Below are 26,832 nucleotides of genomic sequence, written 5' to 3'. Positions count from 1 at the left end.
AGGACTGTGGGGGCCAATCATAGGGCTGCGGCAGGCTTGAAATTTTGGTCTATGTTGGTAGTCTCCTGTGGACAGTCTGATGCTTAAGGCTTTGGTGGCTGCCTGGACTTGGGATTTTCAAGTGCCAGCCTGGTGACTAGAGCTGTGGCAGCCAGCCTGGCAGTAGGGCAGGACTGGAGCTTTGAGCAGGCCTGAAATCTGAGTCTATAGAACAAGCCAGAGCTCTGGGGGCTAGTCTGGCACTGAGATAGACCTGGACGCCTCTATGGGTGTTGGCCTTGAGTCTGCAGGTTTCAGCCTCATCTGCAGTGGGGGCAAACCTGGAGACTGAGTCTGCCAGGCAGTCTGGAGCCTAGGTCCATGAAGTCCTGCATGGTGCCCGGTTTTACTGGGGCAGGTCTGCAATTACATTCCATATAAACTCAATACATTGATACTTATTGTGACTTGCTTCATGGCCCAGTATGTGGTCACTCTTGTTAAATGTTCTATGTGAATTTGAAAAAAATAATGTATAATGCAATTGTTTGATGTAGTGTTTTTACAGGATGTCAAACTCCGTTATTCAAGTTTTCTATATCTCCTTTGATATACATTTTATTTTTGTTTGATTAGTTATTAAGATAGGTATGCTAAAGCTCCAACTAATTGTGAGTTTATACAGTACTACTTTTAGTTTTATATTTTTTCATTACATTTTCCTCCGTATTATCATTTATACATTATTTTATTATTAATTTGTTGTTATTCCAGGGATTAGATTAATCTTTGACATCTTATAGTTTAGTATGAATTAATATTTCCATTAGTTCTCAAAAAATGTAAGCACCTTGCACTTTAATTCAATTTATTCCACCCACATTGTTACACTATTATTATTATACACTTATGTATTCCAAACTTAGTAGATTATAATTACTATTATTTGTAAATAATATTTATATTCTATACTTGCTCTTTTGATGGTCTTTATTTTATCTTGTGTTAAATGAGGATCATCTCAGGTCATATTTTCCTGCCTAGAGAAATCTCATTAATATTTCCTTTAGTGCTTTCTGCTTGCAATGAAATTATCATGGTTTTTATTTGTTTAAAAATATCTTTTTTTAAGAATGTTAAAGATAGCTAGAGAGAAAGGGCAGGTAACCTACTAAGAAAACCCCATCAGGCTAACAGTGGAACTCTCACTATAAACCCTAAAACCCAGAAGAGATTGTGACACTATATTTGACATTTTTAAAGGAAAAAAAAAAAAAAAACTTCAACCAAGAATTTCACATCCAGCCAAATGAAGCTTCTGAAGCAAAGGAGAAATAAGATCCTTCTCAGATAAGCAAATGCTGATGAAGTACATTACCGCCTGACATGCCTTACAAGAGATCTTGAAAACAACTCTAAATGTGAAAAGAAGAAAACATTACCAATGAACACAAAAACACACTTAAATACATATATCAGTGACACCATAAAATAACCACATAAGCAAGTCAACATAATGACCAGCTAACAACACCATGTCAGAATCAAATCCACATATATCAATATTAACTTTAAATGTAAATGACTAAATGCCCAATTTAAAAGACAGAGAGTAGAAAGCTATATAAAAAAGCAAGACCCTTGGCCGGGCGCGGTGGCTCAAGCCTGTGATCCCAGCACTTTGGGAGGCCGAGACGGGCGGATCACGAGGTCAGGAGATCGAGACCATGCTGGCTAACACGGTGAAACCTCGTCTCTACTAAAAATACAAAAAACTAGCTGGGCAAGGTGGCGGGCGCCTGTAGTCCCAGCTACTCAAGAGGCTGAGGCAGGAGAATGACTTAAACCTGGGAGGCGGAGCTTGCAGTGAGCTGAGATCCGGCTACTGCACTCCAGCCTGGGCGACAGAGCGAGACTCTGTCTCAAAAAAAAAAAAAAAAAAAAAAAAAAAAAAAAAAAAGACCCAATGGTATGATGTTTTTAAGAGATGCTTCTTACATGCGATGACATCCATAGGCTCAAAATTAGGGATGAAGGAAAATAAACTAAGCAAATGGAAATCAGACAAAAAGCTGGGGTTGTAACCCTAATTTCAGATAAAACAGACTTTAAACTAACAAAGATAAAAAATAAGAGCATTACATCAGGGAGGGGCTAAGTAGCCACCTAGAAATAGCTACGGTTGAAGGGTCCCACCAAGAACAAAAATGGAGACTGAATCCTGCACCAGCAACTAAGGTATCCAGGTTCTCTCTCACTGGAACTGATTAGGCAGTTGGCAGGACCCATGGAGAGTGTATAAAAGCAGGGTGGAGTGATAGCTTACCTGGGAGCTGCATGAGGCAAGGGGAGTTCCCACCCACCCAAGGGAAGTAGTGAGTGTGCAACCCCACTAAGGACCACACTTCTTCCACAGATCTATGCAACCCAAATATCAGGAGATTCCCTCATGATCCCATGCCACCAGGGCCTTGGATCCCAAGCACAGAACTGTGCAGATTCTCAGAGGCCACATGGCTGCAGACTGCCTAAGATGACTGAGCTCCTGGAAGGGTGGGTGACAGCCATCGCTGTGGCTACCTGCTGCCTAAGATGACTGAGCTCCTTGCCAGAGGGGTGGCAGCCATCACTGCAGCTCCAGTCCCCTGGTTGGTGCCAGGGAGACTGAGTGGTTTAGACCAAGAGAAATTTCCCACAGCACAGCACAGTGGCTGTGACAGATCACGGCCAGACTGCCTCTTTTGGCTGAACGCAGACCCACTCCTCCTCACTGGGTAAGCCCTCCCTGCAGGAATTTCAGCAACTCCAGACAGGGGGTTATGGACAAAACTCTGATCCCCCTGGGGCAGATCCCCTGAGGGGAGCAGTGGCCACAGTCTCTATGGATCAGTGGACTTAGTTTTTCCCCTGCTGGCTCTGAGAAATTCAGACAGTCCAGAAGAGTGGGATTCTCCCCAATACAGGGCACCCTCTCTGCCAAGTGGCAGTCAGAGTGCTGTGTTAAGTGGGTCTGTGATCCCATGCTTCCTGACTGTGTGAGACTCCCATAATGGGTCGTTAGACACCTTTTCAGGAGCATTCCCTCTGGTGTCAGGCTGGTTACCCTGTGGGATGCAGCTCCCAGAAGAAGTAGCAGATCAGCCATCTTTGCTGTTCTACTGCCTCCAGTGGTGACACCTCCAGGGGCGGGAGAGGCCCAGGCCAATAGGACCTGGAGTGGACCCCCAGCAAACCACAGCAGCCCTACAGAAAAGAGGCCTGACTGTTAAAAGAAAAATAACAGTAATTAACAACAACAGAATGAACAAAAAAGTCCCTACAAAAACTCTATCCAAATAACAGCATCCTCAAAGATTGAAACTAGATAAACTCAAGAAGATAAGAAAAGAATAAATAAAAAAACTGAAACCTCAAAAATCCAGAGTGCCTTTTCTCCTCCAAATGATTACAACACCTTGTCAGCAAAGTCATAGAACTGGGCTGAGGCTGAGATGGATTAACTAACAGAAATAGGCTTCAGAATGTGGATAACAGCAAACTTCACTGAGCTGAAGGAGCATGTTCTATCTCAATGCAAAGAAGCTAAGAACCATGATAAAACATTACAAGAGCTGTTAACCAGAATAACTGTTTAGAGGGAAATATAAATGACCTAATAAATCTGAAAAAAACAACATAAGAACTTCACAATGCAACCACAAGTATCAGTAGCCAGACAGACAAAGTGGAGGAAACAATTTTAGAAATTCAAGGCTATCTTGCTGAAATGAGAAAGACAGACAAGATTAAAGAAAAAAGAATGAAAGGAACAAACAAAACCTCTGGGAATTGTGGGATGATGTAAAAAGATGAAACCTGAGACTGATTGGGGTACCTAAAGAAGACAGGGAGATTGAAACCAAGCTGGATAAAATACTTCAGGATCTCATTCAGGAAAACTTCCCCAGTTTAACAAAGCATGCCAACATTCAAATTCGGGAAATCCAGAGAACCCCAGTAAGATACTCTATGAAAGATCAACCTCAAGACACAATCATCAGATTCTCCAAGGTTAAAATAAAGAAAAAAAAAATGTTAAGGGCAGCCAGAGAGAAAGGTCAGGTCACCTACAAAGGGAAGCCCATCAGAATCACAGCAGAGCTCTCAGCAGAAATGCCACAAGCCAGAAAAGATTGGGGCCAATATTCACCATTCTTAAAGAAAAAATTTTAAACCCTGAATACCATATCTGGCCAAATGAAGCTTCATGAGCAAAAGAAAAATAAAATCTTTTACAGACAAGCAAATACTGAGGGAATTCGTCACCACCAGGCCTGCCTTGCAAGAGCTCCTGAGGGAAGCACTAAATATGGGAAGGAAAAATTGTTACCAGCCACTACAAAAACACACTGAAGTACACAGACCAATAACACTATGAAGCGACTACCACAACAAGTCTGCAAAGTAACCAGCTAGCATTATGGTGATAGGATATAATACACACATGACAATATTAACCTTAAATGTAAATGGGCTAAATGTCCCAATGAAGAAACACAAAATAGCAAGTTGGATAAAGTCAAGAATCATTGGTGTTCCGTTTTCAAGAGAACCAGCTCCTGTGCAAAGACACACATATGCTCAACAAAAGGGATGGAGGAAAATCTACCAAGCAAATGGAAAGCAGAAAAATAGTAGATGTTGCTGTCTTAGTTTCTGACATAATAGACTTTAACTCAACAAAGATCAAAAAAGACAAACAGGACATTACATAATGACAAAGGATCCAAAAAGAGCTAACTATTCTAAATATATGTATATACCCAATACAGGAGCACCCAAATTAAAAAAAAAAAAAAAGTGTTTAGAGACCTAAAAAGAAACTTAGACTCCCAAACAATAAAAGTGGGAGACATTAACAGTCACTGTTAATATTAGACAGATCATCAAGACAGAAAATTAACGAAGCTATTCAGGACTTGAACTCAGCTCTGGATCAAGTTGACCTGGTAGATACCTACAGAACTCTGCATCCAAAACCAACAGAATATGCATTTATCTCTGTTTCACATGGCACTTACTCTAAAATCTATCACATATTTGGAAATGATATACTCCTCAGCAAATTCAAAATAACTGAAAACATAACAGTCTCTCAGACCACAGCATAATCAAATTAGAACTGAAAGACTCACCAAAACCACACAACTACATGGAAATTGAACCTGCTCCTGAATGAATACTGGGTAAATAATAAAATTAAGGCAGAAAGCAAGAAGTTCTTTGAAACCAATGAGATCAGAGACAATGTACTAGAATCTCTGGTACACAGGTAAAGCAGGGTTAAGAGAGAAACTTATAGCACTTAATGCCCACATCAAAAGCTGGAAAGATCTCAAATAAACACCCTAACGTCACAACTAAAATAACTAGAGAACCAAGAGCAAACAAACCCCAAAGCTAGCAGAAGACGAGAAATAACTAAGATCAGAGTAGAACTGAAGGAGATAGAGACACAAAAAAAGCCCTTCAAAAAATCAAGGAATCCAGGAGCTCTTTATTTATTTATTTATTTATTTAATAATAAAATAATATTAATAATAATTTTAAAAAGATACTTTAATAATATAATAAAATAGATCAACTGCCAACTAGACTAATAAAGAAGAATATAGAGAAGAATCAAATAGACACAATCAGAAATGATAAGGGGCATATCACCACTGACTTCACAGAAACACAAACGACTGTTAGAGAATACTATAAACACCTCTATGCAAAATAAGTTGGAAAATCTAGGAGAAATGGATAAATTCCTGGACATATACACTCCCAATACTGAAAAAAAAAAGAAATTGAATCCCTGAATAGACCAACAATGATTTCTGAAATTGAGGCAGTAATAAATAGCCTATCAGTTAAAAAAAAAAAAAAAAAAAAAAAAGCCCAGGATCAGATGGATTCACAGCTGAATTCTACCAGAGGTACAAAGAGGAGTCGATAACATTTCTACTGAAAGTATTACAAACAATTGAAAAAGAAGGAGTCCTCCCTGAATCACTTCATGAAACCAGCATCATCCTGATACCAAAACCTGGCAGAGATACAAAAAAAAAGAGAAAGAAAGAAAAGACAGAAAGAAAGACAGAAAGAAAGAGAGAAAGGAAAGAAAGAAGAAAGAAAGAAAGAAAGAAAGAAAGAAAGAAAGAAAGAAAGAAAGAAAGAAAGAAAGAAAAGAAAGAAAAGAAAGAAAAGAAAGAAAAGAAAGAAAAGAAAGGAAAGAAAGGAAAGAAAGGAAAGAAAGGAAAGGAAAGAAAGAAAAAAGGAGAAAACTTCAGGCCAATATCCCTGAGGAACATCACTGCAAAAATTCTCAATAACAGACTGTCAAACCAAATCCAGCAGCACATCAAAAAGCTTATCCACCATGATCAATGTCCATCAATGATAGACTGGATAAAGACAATGTGGTACATATACACCACGGAATTCTATGCAGCCCTAAAAATAAATGAGATAGGACATGATGGAGCTAGAAGCCATTATTCTCACCAAACTAATGCAGGAACAGAAAACTAAACATTGCATGTTCTCACTTGTAAGTGGGAGATGAACAATGAGAACACATTCACACAGGGAGGGGGAGAACACATACTGGGGTCTATCTGGAGGGGCGGAGGGAAGGAGAGCATCACGTGCATGTTGGGCTTAACACCTAGGTGATGGGTTGGTAGGTACAGCAAACCACCATAGGACATGTTCACCTGTGTAACAAATCTGCACATCCTGCACATGTATCCTGGAACTAAAATAAAATAAAATAAACATTTTAAAAGAGCATTACATAATGGTAAGGGGTTCCATTCAACAAGAAGACCTAAATATCATATATAGTCTGGTAGCATAATGCCTCCAGTTTTGTTCTTTTAGCTTAGGATCGTCTTGACTATTCGGAATTTTTTTGTTCCATATGGATCTTAAAATAATTTATAAATTCTGTGAAGAATGTCAGTGGTAATTTAATGGGAATATATATATATATATATACACACACACACACATACACACCCAACACAGGAGTACTCAGATTCATAAAGCAACCTTTTAGAGACCTACAAAGAGACTTAGACTCCCATACGATAATTGAGGAAGACTTCAACACTCCACTGACAGTATTAGACAGATCTCTGAGTCAGGAAATGAACAAAGATATTTAGGACACGAAGTCAGCATTGGACCTAATGGATCTCACAGACCTCAACGGAACTCTCCAACCAAAGACAACAGAATATACATGCTTCTAATTGCAACATGGCATATTGTGTAAAATTAGCCACACAATTAGACATAAAATAATCTTCAGCAATGCAAAAGAACCAAAATTATACCAAAAATACTCTCAGACCACAGCATAATAAAATATAGACGTCAAGACTAAAAAATAGCTCAAAGCCTTGCAATTACATTGAAATAAAACCACATGCTCCTGAATGAATTTTGGGTAAATAACAAAATTAAGACAGAAATAAATAAGTGTTAGAGACAGAGCTAAAGCAATGTTATGAGGCAAATTTATAGCACTAAACACCCACATTAAAAAGTGAAAAAAGGGCCGGACGTGGTGGCTCACGCCTGTAATCCCAGCACTTTGGGAGGCCAAGGTGGATGGATCACGAGGTCAGGAGATCAAGATCATCCTGGCTAACATGGTGAAATCCCGTCTCTACTAAAAAAAATACAAAAAAATTAGCTGGGCGTGGTGGTGGGCGCCTGTAGTCCCAGCTACTCGGGAGGCTGAGGCAGGAGAATGGCGTGAACCTGGGAGGCGGAACTTGCAGTGAGCTGAGATCACACCACTGCACTCCAGCCCGGGCAACAGAGTGAGACTCCATTTCAAAAACAAGTGAAAAAAGGTATCAAATTAATAGTCTATTATCACAAGTGAAAGAATTGGAGAAGTAAGAGCAAACAAAACCCAAAGCTAGCAGAAGACAAGAAATAGCCAAACTCATGGCTGAACTGAAGGAAATTGAGACGTGAAAAAAACATTGAAAAGATCAATAAATCCAAAAGTTTTTTCAAAAAATTAATAAGATAGGCTGCTATCTAGACTAATAAAGAAGAAAAAAGATGAGATCCAAGTAAACACAGCTAAAATGACAAAGGAGACAGTACCACTAACTCCACAGGGTAAAAAGTAAAAATCAGAAACTAGTACGAACACCTCTATGCACACAAACTAGAAAACGTGAAAGAGATGGATAAATTCCTGGACACATACATCCTCCCAAGACTACCTAAACCAGAAAAATATTGATTCCTATAACAGTCCAATAACAAGTTCTGAAATTGAGTCTGTAATAAATAGCCTATCAACCAAAAAACAAAAAAAAACAAAAAAAACCCACAAAAACAAAAACAAAAAAGCTCAGGACCCGATGTATTCACAGCCATATTTGACCAGATATACAAAGAAGAGCTGGAACCATTCCTACTGAAAGTATTCTAAAAAAATTGAGGAGGAGGGACTTTTCCTCAACTCATTCTATAAGGCCAGGATCATCCTGATACCAAAACATGGAAAAGACACAACAGAAAGAGAAAACTTCAGGCCAATGTTCTTGATGAGCATTGATGCAAACATTCAAAAAAAAAAAAAAAAAAAACTTGCAAACTAAATCCAGCAGCATGTCAAAAAATCTAGTCCATCATGATTAAGTAGACTTCATCCCTGGTATGTAAGGTTGGTTCAATATATGCAAATTAACAAATGTGACTCATCACATAAACAGAACTAAAGACAAAAACCACATGATTATCTCAATAGATGAACAAAAGGCTATCAATAAAATTTAACACCCCTTCATGTTAAAAACTCTCAATAAACTAGGTAGTGAAGGAACACACCTCAAAATAATAAGAGTCGTCTATGACAAAAACATAGCCAACATCATACTGAATAGGGAATAGCTGGAAGCTTTCTCCTTGAAAGCCAGCATAAGACAAGGATTCCTTCTCTCAATGCTCATATTCAACATAGTATTGGATGTCCTGGCCAGGGAAATCAGACAAGAGAAATAAATGAAAGCAATAAATTGAAATAGAGGAAGTAAACTATTCCTATTTGCAGCTGACATGATTCTATACCTAGAAAACTCTGTAGTCTCAGCCCAAAAGATCCTTAAGCTGATAAACAACTTCAGAAAAATTTCAGGACACAAAATCAATATGCAAAAATGACTAGCATTTCTATCAACCAATAACAGTCAAGCTAAGAGCCAAATCAGAAAACTAATACAATTCACAATTGCCAGAAAAAGAATAAAATACATAGGCCTACAACTAATCAGGGAGGTTAAAAAGCTCTACCATGAGAATTACAAACACTGATCAAAGAAATCAGAGATAACACAAACAAGTGGAAAACACTCTATACTCATGAATAGGAAGAATCAATATTATTAAAATGGCCATACTGTCCATAGCAATTTACAAATTCAATGCTATTTCTATCAAACTACCAATGACATTCTTCATAAAACCAGAAAAAAACTATTTAAATTTTATATAAAACCAAATATAAAGCCCAAATACCCAAGGCAATCCTAAGCAAAAAACACAAACAAAAAACTCTCCCCCCACACACACACACACACGTGCATACACATACACACACACCCACACACACAAACCCAAAGCTGGAGACATAATGTTAGCCAACTTTAAACTATACTACAGGACTACAGTAACCAAAATACAAAACAGCATGGTACTAATACAAAACAGATACATAGATATATGGAACAGATAGAGAGTCCAGAAATAAGGCCACACACATGCAACCATCTGAACTTCCGTAAAGCTAACAAAAACCAGCATTGAGAAAGGACGCCCTATTCAATAAATGGTTCTGAGATAACTGACTAGACATATACAGAAAATTGGAACTGCACCTCTTTCTTACACCATATAAAAAATCAACTCAAGATGAATTAAAGCTTTCAATGTGAAACCCAAAATTATAAAAACCTTGAAAGGCAACCTAGGCGATATCATTTTGGTTGTAGTAACTGGCAAAGATTTCATGACAAACACGCCAAAAGCAATCACAACAAAAGCAAAAACTGATGAATGAGACCTATTAGGTTGCTGCAGAAGTAATTGTGGTTTTTACCCTTTAAAGTAATGACAAAAATCACAATTACTTTTGTAATAATTAAACTAAATAGCTTCTGCATAGCAAAATAGACTACCAACAGAGTAAACAGACAACCTTAAGAATAGGAGAAAATGTTTGCAATGTATGGACAAAAGTCTAATATGAGGCATCTAAAAGGAACTTCAACAAATGTACAAGAAAAAAAACTAATAACCCCACTTAAAATTGGGCAAAGGACATAAACAGACAGTTCTTAAAAGAAGACATACAGATGGCCAACAAGCATATGAAAAACTCAACACCATTGATCATTAGAGAAAGGCAAACCAAAATCAAAGTAAGATACCATCTCACACTGATGAGAATGGCTATTATTAAAAAGCCAAAAAATAACAGATGCTGATGAGGTTGTGAAGAAAAGGAAAAGGTTATATACACTGTTGGTGGGAGTGTAAATTACATCAACCGTTGTGGAAAGCAGTGTGGCAATTCCTCAAAAAGCTAAAAACAGAACTAGCATTCAACCCAGCAATGGTTTTATACCCATTACTGGATATATAAATCATTCTATCACAGGAATATAAATCATTCTATCACAAATACATGTGCAGTACTATTCACATTAGCAAAAACATGGAATCATTCTAGATGTCCATCAATGGTAGACTGCATAAAGAAAATATTGTACATATACCACATGGAATACTACGCAACCATAAAAATGGAATCAGATCATGTCTTTTGTGGGAACATGAATGGAGCTGCAAGCCATTATCCTTAGCAAACTAACAAAGAAACAGAAAACCAAATACTGCATGTTATCTCTTATAAGTGGGAACTAAATGATAACATGAAAACAGAGGGGATCAAAGCCTCTGGGGCCTATTAGCGTGTGGAGGGTGGGAAGAGAGAGAGGACAAAAAAAAAATAACTCTTGGGTACTACACTTAGTATCTGGGTGATAAAATAATCTGTATAACATACTCCTGTGACACGAGTTTACCTGTGTAGCAAACCTGTATGTGTACCCATGAACCTAAGATGAAAGTAAACAAACAAACAAACATGTGTTTATTTTATCTTAATTTTTAAAGGATATTTGTGTTGTGCTAAAATCTTGAGTTGGGAGTTATTTTCTTTTATAACTTTAACTATGTAGTTACACTGTTGGCTTATATCACTAATTTTCTCCTTTATATCAAGAGATAGGTTACCATCACCTACATATATAAGGAGCATGTACATATCCACTTATAAAACAAATAATAACTAAGACTACACTTAGAAAATGAAGAAAACTGCTCAGAAGTTTAACTATGTTTCAATTTCCAATAATTTGAGACTGAAATATTTTCTATATAAAGCAGGAATTTCATAATATTTGGCTAAATTATCCCTTTTCTGACTGGTTCTTTGTTGCCTTTTCTAGTGATATCCCAAGTGAGATGTATGTGCAAGACAACTGAAGTGTAGAAATAATATATTAACACTTGAATTTACATGTTTCACTTCATATTTTGAAATGTCTTATTTTAATATATAATATATAATAAATAATTTATAATATATACCATTACAATAGACTATGAACTATTCACACACATATTAAGTTGATGTGTTCAAAATTGTTTACTGATAAAATGTTTGAAAAATGAAGCTTAGAAAATGCTACTTTAGACTGTGGGAAGAAAGTAAAAATCAATGCAGGTGTAGTCTTTTTCTTAGAGTATAAAAGCAGTGATCAAGTCAGCATGGCCGACTACTAAACTGCTAAATTTCCAGGGATACATGTCGTAACATCTTCTAGCTACCCTATTGAATGAAGGGGTTTCACTACAGACAAATAGGGGGTCATTGATCAATTACCTTTGGAAAAACCAAAAGCACAAACTTTAACTATTTCAGAAATCTATAAAGTTTTCTTTTTCAAAACAATTCAGAGCAGTAGTTCTTAAACAGAGCTGAGTATCAAAATCATCTAAGACAGTTTTAAATACAGACTTTATTGACTCAACTCAGAAATTTTGATTCATGGTTCTGAGAGCAGTTCTCAGATGTGTTTATGTTTTTAAAACTTCTGAATTAATTTTGATGTTTACGTCCAGTTACGAATTACTGGACTAGATACTTTATTGCTCAGTGTCTCCAAAGTTCTTTCTAAATAAGTATGTCAGTTGTTATTTAATGACGAGTGTGTGTCAGGTTTTGTGCTGGACACTAGAGCTTTACTTTAGAAAATGAAAATAGATTTGCATCATATATAAATACATTTTATCGACAAAGGGCTAATATCCAGAACCTACAAAGAACTCAAACAAATTTACAAGAAAAAAACAAACAACCCCATCAAAAAGTGGGCAAAGGATATGAACAGACACTTCTCAAAAGAAGACATTCATATAGCCAACAGACACATGAAAAAATGCTCATCATCACTGACCATCAGAGAAATGCAAATCAAAACCACAATGAGATACCATCTCACACCAGTTAGGATGGCAATCATTAAAAAGTCAAGAAACAACAGGTGCTGGAGAGGATGTGGAAAAATAGGAACACTTTTACACTGATGGTGGGATTGTAAACTAGTTCAACCATTGTGGAAAACAGTATGGCGATTCCTCAAGGATCTAGAACTAGAAATACCATATGACCCAGCCATCGCATTACTGGGTATATACCCAAAGGATTATAAATCATGCTGCTATAAAGACACATGCACACGTATGTTCATTGCGGTACTATTCACAATAGCAAAGACTTGGAATCAACCCAAATATCCATCAGTGACAGACTGGATTAAGAAAATGTGGCACATATACACCACGGGATACTATGCAGCCATAAAAAAAGGATGAATTTGTGTCCTTTGTAGGGACATGGATGCAGCTGGAAGCCATCATTCTCAGCAAACTATTGCAAGAACAGAAAACCAAACACTGCGTGTTCTCACTCATAGGTGGGAATTGAACAATGAGATCACTTGGACGTGGGAAGGGGAACATCACACACTGGGGCCTATTATGGGGAGGGGGGAGGGGGAAGGGATGGCATTGGGAGTTATACCTGATGTAAATGACGAGTTGATGGGTGCTGATGAGTTGATGGGTGCAGCACACCAACATGGCACATGTATACGTATGTAACAAACCTGCACGTTGTGCACATGTACCCTAAAACTTAAAGTATAATAATGAAAAAATAAATAAATAAAAATATAGAACACTAAAAAGAAAATAAATAAAATAAAAAATACATTTTATCATTTTGACTTATTTTTGTTTTGTGTTTTAATACCTGATGATTTAGGTAAGTCAAAAAAGTAAAGCCCTAAGGCAGGGGTGTGTAATCATTCAGCTTCCCTGGACCATATTAGAAGAAGAATTCTCTTGGGCCACACATATAATACACTAACACTAATGATAGCTGATCAACTAAAAAAACAAATAGCAAAAAAAAAAAAAAAAAAAAAAAAAAAACCAAAAAAACAAAAAAAAAACTCATAATGTTTTAAGAAAGTTTACAAATTTGTGCTGAGTTTCATTCAAACCCCTTCAGGGTCACATGTGGCCTGCAGGCCACGGGTTGGACAAGCTTACTGGGACATGCGTTTATATAAGCACAACTTCAGCTGTAGCAATGGTTGAATTTACCATTCTAGCTAATAAGGAAGTAACACTTTCAAAACACATTATGCCATGTTTATTTTTGGTAGACAATACTGATTAGTACCAAATCAAATGGGCACCTTCCAAATGGAGAATATCGTGAATCAATTATCCCTGTGTGGAGAGACAATTCAAAATCCAGATCAACACTTATATGTGCCCCCATAAGACATGATTAGTGATTTGATGTAATTTGTGAAAACATTAAAATGTGAGTTTACTTCAGAACTTTTTCAGTGAACTAAGAAAATTCTGACTTAGAATTTTTCACTAGAGAATATTTTGAGGCTGAACTCGTTCAATTTACTTATTTGTTATTAAGTAACAGATTACTTAATTAAGTTAGTATTTTTATTTCAGGTTTTTAAATGTCTAGTAAAAATACAATTGATTTTGAATAGGGAGACTAATATGCATTAAAGGTAGACATTCTTAAATAATGGAGATAAGAGAATGAATACAAGTTTTTGAAGTGTTATGATTGAAGAATTTGTTATAATAATGAGTGACAATAAGACAGTTCCAAATCACTGCTTAAACATAGCATTGGGCTTTGTTTCTTAGAAATAAAGGATAGTTTACTTAAAAATGTATCATTTATTGTCCATAATACAAATTTAATTAAAGCATTTTCTTCTTTTAATAGACTAGAAGTAAACATCAGAACATATGACAACTCCATTCCAAGTAAGAATTTAGTTAATGAAGTTTAATTTTTCTTAGATTGGAAAATAATTTTAGGAACTAATGACTAGTGTATTCCAGTAAATGTGATAAAGCAGAAACTGCTATGAATTTTTGTAAAAATTTTATAAAAGCATGTATGCGTGATATTTGTATGTGTATGTTGGTTGGTGTATATGTGTGTGTATATTTCTGGCCGTGATGTAGATTTGCACTCACTGGTTTTGAAGAAAGATTTATTTAGTTTGCTCTCCTTCATAATACAAACCAATTTTACTTGTGTAAGATTCCCTTGTTTTTAGAATTCATAATTACAGTAAAGAGGGCAAATATAGTCAGAGAGATGAAAATAGTTAATGAACAACCCATTTGTTAAACAGCTGCAACTTTAGGAACGTTTACTTTAATATACTGAGCTGAAATCTGCCTGCACTGCTATAACTATTACCTATTGGTTCTAGCCCACTCCTCAGGATACATATAAAAGAAGTCTATAACATTGTGATTAAGAGCATGGGCTCTGGGCCCAAAGCACCTAGGTTCAAATCAACTCTGCTACTTACTAGCTTTACGATTTGGAGCAATTAATTTAACCTCTCCCCATCTCTGTGCTTTATTTTTCCACATCCGTAAAATGGAGACAATTATATTACCTAATTCAAAGCATTGTTATAGAGATTAAACAAGTTTACTAAAATGCTTAGAACACAGTCTGGCACATAGTAAACACTACACGAGTGTTAGTGGTTGCAGTTATGCTATTATTACTATGACTACTTTTCACCAATATAGCAGCTCTTTAAAAATCTAAATATAGTAACCATATCTCTGATTAGTCTCTCCGTCCCCAAGAGAGCTATGTTGAGTTTCGTTACCAGTTCCACTTTTGACATAGTTTTCAGATAGTTTGATCTTCCTGATCACACTATTCTGGTTATCCTCAAGTATGTATGTCCTTCTTTAAATACAATCTCCAGAATGGAATGCAGTATTTCCACCTAGGGCCCTAATTCCTGCAGTTTGGGATGCCGCTGAGGTCAAAGACGTGCTAAAAGAAACACTCAGATGTAATCAATCAAGACTTTTACTGACTGTTGTCAACATCGTGCTAGTTATTATGAAGACTATAGAAGAAATTTTATTGTCTGCAATCTAACTAAAGTGACATAAAGAAAAAAAAGCCAGGATAGAGGAGATGATGTAGATATTTTCAAGGAAACAGTAAATCTCTATTTTCTATTCCTACTGTCTGATTCTATTATTTTACCATCATGATTTAAGTATCTGTGAAAATTAGTTTAATGTAGAAAATAAAATTACAAATTTATTTTTAATAAAATTCAATGATAAATAAGAAAAATAGTTTTTATTTTCTCTGATTGCTATGCAAATAAAGTAGGAACTCTGAGAAAAAATCTATATTTTAATTTATAACTTAGTTTAATTTAAATAATATGTTTCTTTTTCAAGAATATTTCAGGTCTGTGGAACATCTGACATTAACTCCAAGTTGTTTATTATCCTTTCTCATTTAGTCAGTGAATCAAGCAGAAAATCATGGAATCAAAAACACTTTGCTTTGACATTTCCCAAACCACCCCAGAGAGGTACAAATGATAAATCAAGACCTTTGAAATCACAAATAACAGTTACTGTAAGTATAGAAAAAGTCATTTTTAAAAACAAAATCTAAGTTGGTAAAGCATATATAAATATAAGACCTTTGTAACTTGACTTTTACTACCTGTTGGAAGATTTTTTTTTAATTTGTAATTTTCTGTACAACAGACTGCCCCTACTGCTTTAGATTAAGCTCATATTTCTACATAATTATCCACATCAAAGACATTATCTAAGCAAGCTGGAGAACCTAATACTTCACCTGGCAAGTTCTATCAGGCATGTTTACCAACTGCAAAAAGCAGTTAAAATTTATATATTAGAGCAGAAACTGATCTTGATGAGGTTTCAAGGTCTCCTTATTTTACAAAATATGAAATTCAGGAGACTCGATATTAAGAGATTCAAGTTTTCTACTGTTTCTCTAAAGTGGAGTTATCCTATCAATTAGCAAAAGGAAAAACAAGCATGTATAGATCACCTATTATGATATCAAGCAATTTTAAAGCATCTCCCAGAGCGAAGTTACAGTCAATGCATTTATTCGAGGGTAATTTATTACATCTGTAGTGATCCAACTTTCATGCTTCTCTTCAGGTTATCTTTTAATTCCATATTACCATTTGCTTGTTGGCACCTCTACTGAATAGTTGAGGGAAAATAAGAAACAATTCTAAAATCAGTCTTTACGGTTATTTATGACAACTAACTAGATTTGGCAAATATTTGGGTGAGAGTTGAAAATAAATTACACCACTGCTGCACAAGTTAATGTGAATCAAGCATCTGTTTATTTCATTCAGTTTATGTCTTTGTTTCTTTTTGTGCGGTGCAGTTGGGGTCACAGAATCTCAATTTTACAAGGCACTTTAAAAGCAGGAGTAGAAATTAAGCTAGGGTTTTACAACTATTACAGGAACTGTCATGACAAACTTCAAGTGGATCAGTTTATTTCTGATTTAACTTGGGAATAGACAGTGTTCAGTTTTTTCCAAAAGATTCTCCCCATATAGAATTCCCAAAAGTCTACTGTTGGTTTTTGAGGACAAGTCCTGGAATGTCATCGATCACTGTGGGCCTGCTCTAATATCAATAAGAATCATTAATGGAATCATAAAGTTCCCACTAAAGTCATTTTATTTCCAAAGTGGAGTTATCTCTCTCTTTCTGTCTCTCTCTTTCACACACACACACACACACACACAACCTAGAAAGAGAGAAAAAAACCTAAGTTTAAACAGATGGTTAGTAAAAATATAAACTTTTTATGTTTCAATATAGAAAGATATAACTCATTCACAAATGTGTATTATTATTCTAACCAGTCTTTTCAGAGGCATGACCAAAGAAAACTAGAAGAAGGCCAGAAACCAGCTCATGTATGGATAAGGCATTCTTTAAGAAAAATTTTGCAACGACCACCTATTTACACAGCTGCCAGGGAACAGACTCCATTCAGACATCTTTATACTTCCAAAACCCATCTTAAAAAAGCAGAATATAAGAACTCCAAAGATGAAAAAAGAGGAACACCTTTGAAGAAAGATTCCAAGAAAAAAGGAGGCTCATATGCAACAAATCCAGAATCCAAGCAAACAGTAGAAGATGAGAAAACTAAAAGACAAAACGAGGCAGATAAAACTCCCTTAAAATCATCACATGAAAATGAACCATCTAAGAAGTCAAAACCCAATTCAGAAACAAATCCAGAATCCCAAAATTCTAAGACAGTCTCAAAAAATTATTCACAAAAAGATAAGAAAGATTCAAAGAATTCCAAGAAGACGAACACTAAATTCATATATACAAAGAACAATCCAAAGAAAGATTTGAAGAGGTCAAGGACTAGTAATGATGCCATATCAGAGATTTGCTCAGAAAATAGTTTAAATGCTGATTTCCTCATGTTAGTGGGAGAGTCTGATGATGAATCCATACATTTTGATACATGCTTAAGGAATTATTCACAGAATAATTCAAAGAAGCCTGCAAAGAAGGACACAAAAAAGAGTGCAAAGAAAAGCTCTGATGCTGAATCTGAAGACTCAAAGGATGTTAAGAAAGATTCAAAGAAAGTTAAGAAAAATGCCAAGAAAGATGACAAGAAAAAGGATGTAAAGAAGGACACAGAGTCTACTGATGCTGAATCTGGAGACTCAAAGGATGCAAGGAAAGATACAAAGAAGGATAAGAAAAATTTAAAGAAAGATGACAGGAAAAAGGACACAAAGAATTACCCAGAGTCTACTGATACTGAATCAGGAGACGCAAAGGATGCAAACGAAGATTCAAGAAAGTCAAAGAAGGCTTCAAAGAAAGATGACAAGAAAAAGGATGCGAAGAAAAGTACAGTCTCTACTGATTCTGAATCTGAATTGGAGTCAAAGAAAAGTCAGAAAGATGAAAAAAAGTATAAAAAAGGTTCAAAGACAGATAATAAAAAGTCTGTCAAGAGTGATGAAGAATCTACTGATGCTGACTCTGAACCAAAAGGAGATTCAAAAAAGGGTAAAAAGGATGAAAAGAAGGGAAGGAAAGATTCAAAGAAAGATGACAGAAAGAAGGATGCAAAGAAAAATGCGGAATCTACTGAAACTGAATCTGATTTGGAGTTAAAGAAAGAAAAGAAAGACTCAAAGAAGGAAAGGAAAGGTTCAAAGAAAGATGTCAATAAGGATGCAAGGAAGGACACAGAATCTACTGATGCTGAATTTGATGAATCTTCCAAGACAGGCTTTAAAACATCTACACAAATCAAAAGTTCAGATACTGAATCTGAAGAGGCACTATATAAACCTGGGGCTAAGAAGAAAATTGATGAATCGTATGGCATATCTGCAAATTCAAAGCTGGAAGGACTGGAATTAAGGAGAGGATTCAGAATGTCATCCAAAAAGACTACATTCAAGGAAAAAGGGGAAAAGGCAAGTATAGGTAGAGTTCCTCCATCAAGAGAAAGACCACCACTCCCTGCTTGTGAGCCTTCTCTACCATCACCAAAAGTCAAACGTCTTTGTCGGTGCAAGATGCCTCCTCCACCTCCAAAACCAAGATATGCTCCTTTGGTAAGTTTACTATTGTTTTATTTTTAGACTAAAATGGATATAAAATTTGGAAGACATTTTTAGAGTCTGAATTTCTGTTTTCTCCAAATAATAGTTATCTTTTACTAGAATATTGACAACTTTTTAACTCAAAGGTAAGAAAAATAAAGAGTACCTCACAAGGATGCAGAATATCGCAAAAAAGTTATAAATTTAAGAGAATAGAAATTATTTTGACTAGAGGAGAGAGAAATGACTTGTGATTTAAGAAAACGTGAAGTTATGTATAAAGGTCATTTTGCAAAAAAAAAGAAAGTAGTTAAGTTTTATGTTTGGAAAAGAACAAAAATGAAAATTGACTAAAACTTCTACAGGGGCAGATTTAAGCGAGATATAAAGACATTTCCTGAGAAGTTGATGAATACAGTAAAAGCTAGATTAACCAAAATGCATACGTAGCAGGTGGAATACATGCCAAGATTCAGCTGTGCAAAAAAAAAAAAAAAAAAAATTATTTAATCCATATCTCAAGTGCAGTTTTTATGAGCCCTCATTATAACTGATATCAGGAAACAAAAGTTAACTTTTCAGAAATAAATATATCTTCTCTAATTTATAAGTCTCATGTTAACTTTGTCTATTTGGAGGTAAATACTCTGCCAACTTAAAGCTAATACTTCTCTCATCCAGGAGACTTTCCCTGCAATCCCTTCCCCAAATAGTCTGATTGTAAGGGAAAGCTTAAATAGACATCTTACATTAGACAGAGGAGTTCTGGATTAGTGCTTACACTGCTGATAAAGATATACCTGAGACAGCAATTTACAAAAGAAAGAGGTTTAATTGGACTCACAGTTCCATGTGTCTGGGGAGTCCTCACAATCATGGCAGAAGGCAAGGAGGAGCAAGTCACATCTTACTTGGATGACAGCAGGCAAAGAGAGCTTGTGCAGAGAAGCTCATGTTTTTAAAACCATCAGATCTTTTGAGAATCTTCACTATCACAAGAACAGTGTAGGAAAGACCCGCCTCCATAATTCAATCACTTTCCACTGGGCTCCTCCCACAACATGTGTGAATTGTGGAGGTTACAATTCAAGATGAGATTTGGGTGGAGACACAGCCAAACCATATCAAGTCCCTATTCCACATGTTTCCTCCCTTTCTGTCTCTACAATTTTTGGTTGGGAGTAACTAATTTACATGATTTCTGGGCATCAACCTTTGTTTCCTATGCTTGCATGGTATTCATTGTTTATTCTAAGCATGGTAGGGCTGCTGCCCTCTGACCTTTTAAACTCAGGGCATCTGGAGATATGGCTAGTTCTTGACCCTAAGCTTCTCATTTTCATTAATTTCCTCCTCCCTTTCTTCTCCTCATTTCTCCTCCTTGTCACCTTCTTGTTCTTCTAACTCAGGAAATTTATATTTCCTCTTTTAGGCTCAGAGAGATCTATTTTATCTTATATTCCAAATATTTTCTATCTTTGGTTTATAATAAAACTTTACATACATACATCAATTTACTCCTTATATATTAATATTTTTTGGAAGATAAAAACACCTTGTATCACTCTCAGAAAGCCTGGGTTTCAAGTCTAGCTTTCTCCTAGAAGACCCCAAAACTCTGCTTTGAGACTCAGAGTTGATTAATGACCCCCTTGCTCTAGGTGATATCTTCTCTCTCCACCAGATTGAGTTAATGAATGGCTAGCCACTAGTGTGACAATACTTATAAGAAATAAAAGTACACTGGGGAATAATTTTTAAGATAAATAAGAAGAAAGACTCTCAAATAGCTAGGCTCTTTTCCACAGGCAGTTTTTAGGAAAAGTAAGTAACATATAAGAAAAAAAATTGAGTACAAGGATTAATTTTAATTTTAAAAAACATCTTTCAGGATATGTTCTAGGCTTGTACAATTCATGCCAAGTCTCTTTAATAAACTTCCATATGCATTATCACCATTCAGTTAGGCTTTTCTATCTCTACTACTCCACTGAAACTTTTCCTTTAAAGATTACCAAATACCTTCTTGTGGCCATATCTACAGGCTTTTCCTCCCTCTTCAGGTTATTTCATAATTCAACAGCATTTAAACTAACCTCTCTGTCTGGAAATACTTGCATTACTTCACTTCTATGACTCTGTGCTCTCCTGTTTTTATTTCTACATGTGGTAGCTTTTAACCACCTTTATTGTATCCTTCTCTGCCTCATTATTAAAAATTGGAATGATCCTTTCTTTGTTCTGGACACTCTCTATTTACAATACTCCCTTTGTGAGTTTATAGTGTTGAGTGGTTTTAAATATTATCTATGTATTGATGATTACAAAATTAATATCTCCAGTTATGACCTTCCCATTGAGCTCCAAAATCTCTCCAGCCACTTACTTGAAATCTCCACTGTAGTATCTACTGGGCATCTCAAACTTAAAATGTTTAAATAATACTTTTAATCCCACACTAAGTTCTATTCCTCCCTTAGCCTTCTTCATCTTATCAGATGGCACCACCATCCAGCCAGTTGATTTTTTTAAGCCTGGACATAATATCTTTCTCACTTCTTTTTCTCACTCTCCACAGGTAATCAATCAGCAAGACTTGTTTACTCTACCTCCAAAATATATCCTGAATGAGTCCACTTTCCTTATCTCCATTACTACCACCTTCATTGCTCCAATCATCACCATCATTAGCATCTAGCTATCCATTAACTCATTATGTTGCCCAGGTTGGTCTTGAACTCCTGTGCTCAAGCAATCTTCCAGCCTTGTCTTCCCAAAGTGCTGAGATTGTAGGTGTAAGCCACCATGTCTGGCAGAATAAAATTTCTTAGTCTAGCTTTCAGTGTCTACAATCTTTAGCCCGTACCCATTTTTCTCCATAATCATGTAGCACTTTTTGTTTTTTCTCTTGTCATCTAACCAAACTGGAATTCTTTTTGTTTCTCATAAACACCAAGATTATTTTCTTGCTAAGCCTTTTCATGTGCTGTTTCCATTAATTGGAATGTTCCTCCCACAGATCTTTGCATGTCTATTCTTTTTCATTATTTAATTTTTCAGCTTAAGTGTTCTCTTTAGAGAAGCCTTCCCTGACTACATTACTTTATGTTACCCTCTCCTCCACCACTATCCAGTCACCCTCCAAACACTGCGTCATACATTATTTGGCTTCATTGAATTTATCTTTATATAAAATTATATTTTATTATTTTGTTTGTTAATTATGTTGGTCATCAGAATTCAGGTTCTATGCAGGCAGTGAATCTTGCCTGTTTTTTCATATATATCCCAAATATATAATATATATGATATATATATACCAAATATATAATATATATGAAAAAACAGGCAAGATTCACTGCCTGCATAGAACCTGAATTCTGATATATAATATATATTTGGTATATATGTAAATATAATATATATAATAATTATAATAATTATTATAATACAATAAAAATATATATATATATCCACAGATTCAAAAACAGCACCTATGTTATATTTAGTTGGTTGAGAATTTAGTCCCTCTAAAGAGCTACATATCACAGTAGTCGAGATTCGGATATCCCTTTTTCCAAGCATTTTTGCTCTAGATATGTCATTAAAACAAGTATTTTTTTAAGTTGGGGGAGTCACAAAAATGCACTTTACATTCTAATTGGATGTCTGGAAGAGAATACCTATGTATCCTGCTCAATTGTGTATGGGGAACTTATGAACAAACTTTGTTATTGAATCTTATGGAGTTTTCTTCTTTGTTTGTTTGTTTGTTTGGTTTTTAATATGGGCTTGAAGAATGATGGCTTTTCTCCTTTTCTCCTCCCCTGGAGTCCTAGTGATTCTCACAGCAGCACATAAGAACCACATAAGTAGTGCTGTGTTTCAGGGTCAGCACTGTTTACACTCCTGGATTAAGATTATTTACATTTTATATTATGTTTATAAATCTTAGCAATATTCTCAAACATAAGTGAAGAATTCTTTATATTCCAGCTGCTAAGGTAGAAAAGTAGGGTGTTATGTTTAGGGTGTTTTGATTTCCATTCTGTATGTGTATATATAATCTTCAACAAAAATACAAATACAAAAACAGAAACAATATAAAATATGTAAAGAAAAGCTAATCATTTAGATCTTTATGTCCACTTTCTGATGCCATATCTCCCTACTTTCTTATCTTCTTGAGGTAAACAATGTTAGCAGCCTGGGATCCATTTTTCTCTCTTACACCATTTCCTTGTATAAGCAAATGTAAGGAGGGAGAGAGAGAGAGAGAGAGACAATTACATAATTTGTTTTGACCAAAATACAATCATGCACATGTAGTAAAGTACAACTTATTTTCTCACTTGACAATACCATGGTCATCCATATAAGTCATTAGACATACATTTAATGTTATTGTTCTTATTTCCAACTTGCTTATGAAAACACACACAGAATTTTATCTGTCAATTCCACACATTCTGAATTTGTTTTCTTTACATCTTTTAAGTTTTTTATTTTTGCTTATCTCTCTACTCATTCCCACTTTCACCCCCCACTTTTTTCTCCTTTCTAGGTACCACTTACCAACAACTTACTATGTTTCATTCCATACTTCTCTCTAAGGTTCACTTTACCATATCAAACATTCAAATACACACAGACACATACACACACACAAACAAACACACACAGACACATACACACACACACACAAACACACACACACACAGTGGTGGCATCTGGGAGCAGGAGAGAAAGTGTCTGACAGCTGGGAGAGGAGGAAGTGAGGTTTTCTTATTGTTTTATTTAAAAATAAAGAAATAATACATATTTCTTTGCATCTTGGTCAGCAATAGTTGTTACAGCTCCTCCTAACTTTTGCCATTTTAATGGATGTATAATGATATCTCCTTGGTACTTTAATTTGGATTATCCTGAATGCTAGTTAGTTTAAATATCTTTTGAATGTTTGTCGTACCATAAGTTTGATCTTTTGAGAATTATTTCTTTGTATTCTTTGTCCATTTTTCACATGGGTTATTTATGTTTCCTGCATTTATTAAAGTATCTTTGCATATTATAGGTATTACTCCTTCATCTGTCTTCCTTGTTGTGTTTTCCCTAACTTTCATGCCTAGTAATTATTTTGCAGTGTATTTTGCTGTGCACAAATGCTAAATTTTTACATAGTCAAATACATCTATAATTTCTTTGGTTGTTTCTTGGCTGTCTGTATTAGTGAAAATTATCTTCTCCACAGAGTAGTTTTTAACAGGGACTAAAACAAACAAAAACTAGTCCTTAGTAAATAATAAACTGTCATCAGTGTCCAAATTGAGCATTGTGACAATCAAGGTTTTATTGTACTGAAATGAGTTAACAAAGGAGATGTCCTAATGTCTTTCCCAAAAGAATTAAATACATTATTTGAAAAATCGAAAGTCCCATGCAGGTTGTATAATCTAGTGGCTACTGCATACAGCTTTGGAGTCAAACAGTTTGGATTTAAATCCTTGCTCTATCACTTACTAGCAGGATACTTTCCCCAAATGTATCTTTCTTAATCACTTGGAATATTATTTTTTCTCAAGTATAAAATGGGATATTAATAAGACCTTACCTATAGGACAATGAAACATGTAATGTGTTTAGTATATTATCTGCTATTTTATTATGCATATTCAGGGAGCACCACTCCTATCAACATCCCTCAAATAACAATGCATGTGGCTTTTAATTTCATCCAGGTTATATGAGCACAATGTAAAAGAAACCAATGCATTAGAACATGTTTAATTCAACAAATAAACCAATCAATATTTTTAACTGCCACTCTCTCCTCAATAAAATTAATTAATTGATAGCATATTTCATTTTCCAGGAGGAATTATCATTTTCTGAGCATGCAGAGGTTACATGATATTATGCTCAATACTTGGCAATTGATTAAAAAGCTTATCTTTCAGTTTCTATAGTTAATTAGGAGTCAAAAGAAGACAGACTAAATAATCAGAAAACCCAAACTAAGGGGGCTGCAAGTTGATTCATTGTTCTTATTCAAGGAAAGTGGGTGTTGTTGTTGTTGTTGTTGTTTTGTATTAAACTGGAAAGCACTTCAAGGAAGTAGTTATTTCAGGTGAAATCAGTCAAAACGCAAATTGAAGCAAAACACATAAGAACTGTCGAACTTCGTTCACTTCATGCTTTTTTTTTTTTTTTTTTTCTGGGATACATGTTGCTTCATAATAAAATAAAGCAAGTAAATCCCTCTCTTATTCTGGGCCTGATTTCTCATATCTAAAATGAAAAATTGAACTAGATGAGCTGTAATTTCAAATTGTATGGCTAGCATAGTGGGATGAATTTGTCATTTCTTAGTTGTGCCTGCCTGAAAGATATAGGTCATATGTCTCCCCGAAACACTGATGGACTACGGATAGGATATGAGGCTAACCAGATAGTAGAAGTGACTGACACACTAGAGCACAAAAATATAATGGTAACATTGAATGGAAATTATTACCACAAGAAATTATTCTTAGAAGGATTCATGAATTATTGGCTACCAATGATTTCTAAAGGTTTTTGAAACATGTTAGAGATCTTTGCACAATATATGATCATGACTGGGGAGGTCATTTCTTTATGAAACTGTCATTACCTGATTTTTTTTTTTTTTTTTTTTTTTCTTGAGATGGAGTCTCGCGCGATCTTGGCTCACTGCAACCTCCACTTTCCGGGTTCAAGCGATTTTCCTGCCTCAGCCTCCCGTGTAGCTGGGACTATAGGTGCCCGCCACCACGCGCAGCTAATTTTTTTGTATTTTTAGTAGAGATGGGATTTCACTGTGTTAGCCAGGATGGTTTCAATCTCTTGACTTCGTGATCTGACCACCTCGGCCTCCCAAAGTGCTGGGATTACAGGTGTCAGCCACCTCGCCCGGCCACCTGTTTTTATCTATTAAAAAGAATACTGGCATTGTTTTAATTTGAAGCAATCTCACTGTATTTGATAAAGTGACAGTCAAGTACCAGTGTAACTGAATGTCCCAGATAGACAGAAAGACATAAGTGCCTACTAATATGTTTCTGTTTTTATTTCCTTTGCTGGTTATTTCCATATCTCTGAATAATATATTTATGTGACTACTTCTCAGTTTTACACATTTTCCTTTGGTTTTCTTCCACAACAGATAAAGATATAGGTTGTGTACATCATTCTCTCTTATTCTCTCTTTCAAATTGGGTCCTATATTTGGTTTTTAATATATTTGCCAATTACCTTTGTAACATTAAATATTATATTTGTAGCCTTTTTCCTACTCTTTTTCCTTACTTTTCTCTTCAGTTCTTCATTTCTGTACCTTTTCTTTAGTTCTTTTTTAAAAAGTGCTCTTTTAATAGTTCCCTGCAATGACCTCTCACTGAATATTACAGTCTTGTCTGTACCTACATTAACTTGTGATCTCTTGCCTTTGTAAAATCTATGTCCCTTCCCTTAACTTCCCTGAGTTTCTACTATTGTGGTTTTCTTTCTTGCTCCTACTTTTCTTTTTCCTCTCCTACTACTGTTTCTTTATGTTCAATTCTTGAACTTCTTCCTCTTCCTACATCCAACTCAAAGTTGTTTTCTATGACTCAGTTATTAGACCTCGACTCTTCTCTATATACTCTGGAAGCATTAATCTATTACTATGGCT

The 26,832-nt window shown here is 35.4% G+C and overlaps 1 protein-coding gene across 2 annotated transcripts in view; it reads left to right on the top strand.

Annotated features, from left to right (window-relative positions):
• CYLC1 (cylicin 1) overlaps positions 1–26,832 on the top strand; it is a 42,342-nt gene that overhangs the window by 11,547 nt on the left and 3,963 nt on the right. The window contains exons 2-4 of one of the 2 annotated variants that reach the window (XM_025372789.1): positions 14,432–14,472; positions 16,005–16,123; positions 17,424–19,154. In XM_025372789.1, the coding sequence (XP_025228574.1) occupies positions 14,432–14,472; positions 16,005–16,123; positions 17,424–19,154 (1,891 nt within the window). The remainder of the gene's footprint in view (positions 1–14,431; positions 14,473–16,004; positions 16,124–17,423; positions 19,155–26,832) is intronic. The other variant, XM_025372790.1, reaches the window with a different exon arrangement.

This window comes from Theropithecus gelada, chromosome X (genome assembly GCF_003255815.1).
Source record: "Theropithecus gelada isolate Dixy chromosome X, Tgel_1.0, whole genome shotgun sequence".
Taxonomy (NCBI): domain Eukaryota; kingdom Metazoa; phylum Chordata; class Mammalia; order Primates; family Cercopithecidae; genus Theropithecus; species Theropithecus gelada.
Note: the sequence above shows the minus strand (reverse complement) of the source record. Positions and strands in the feature narration are given on the sequence as shown.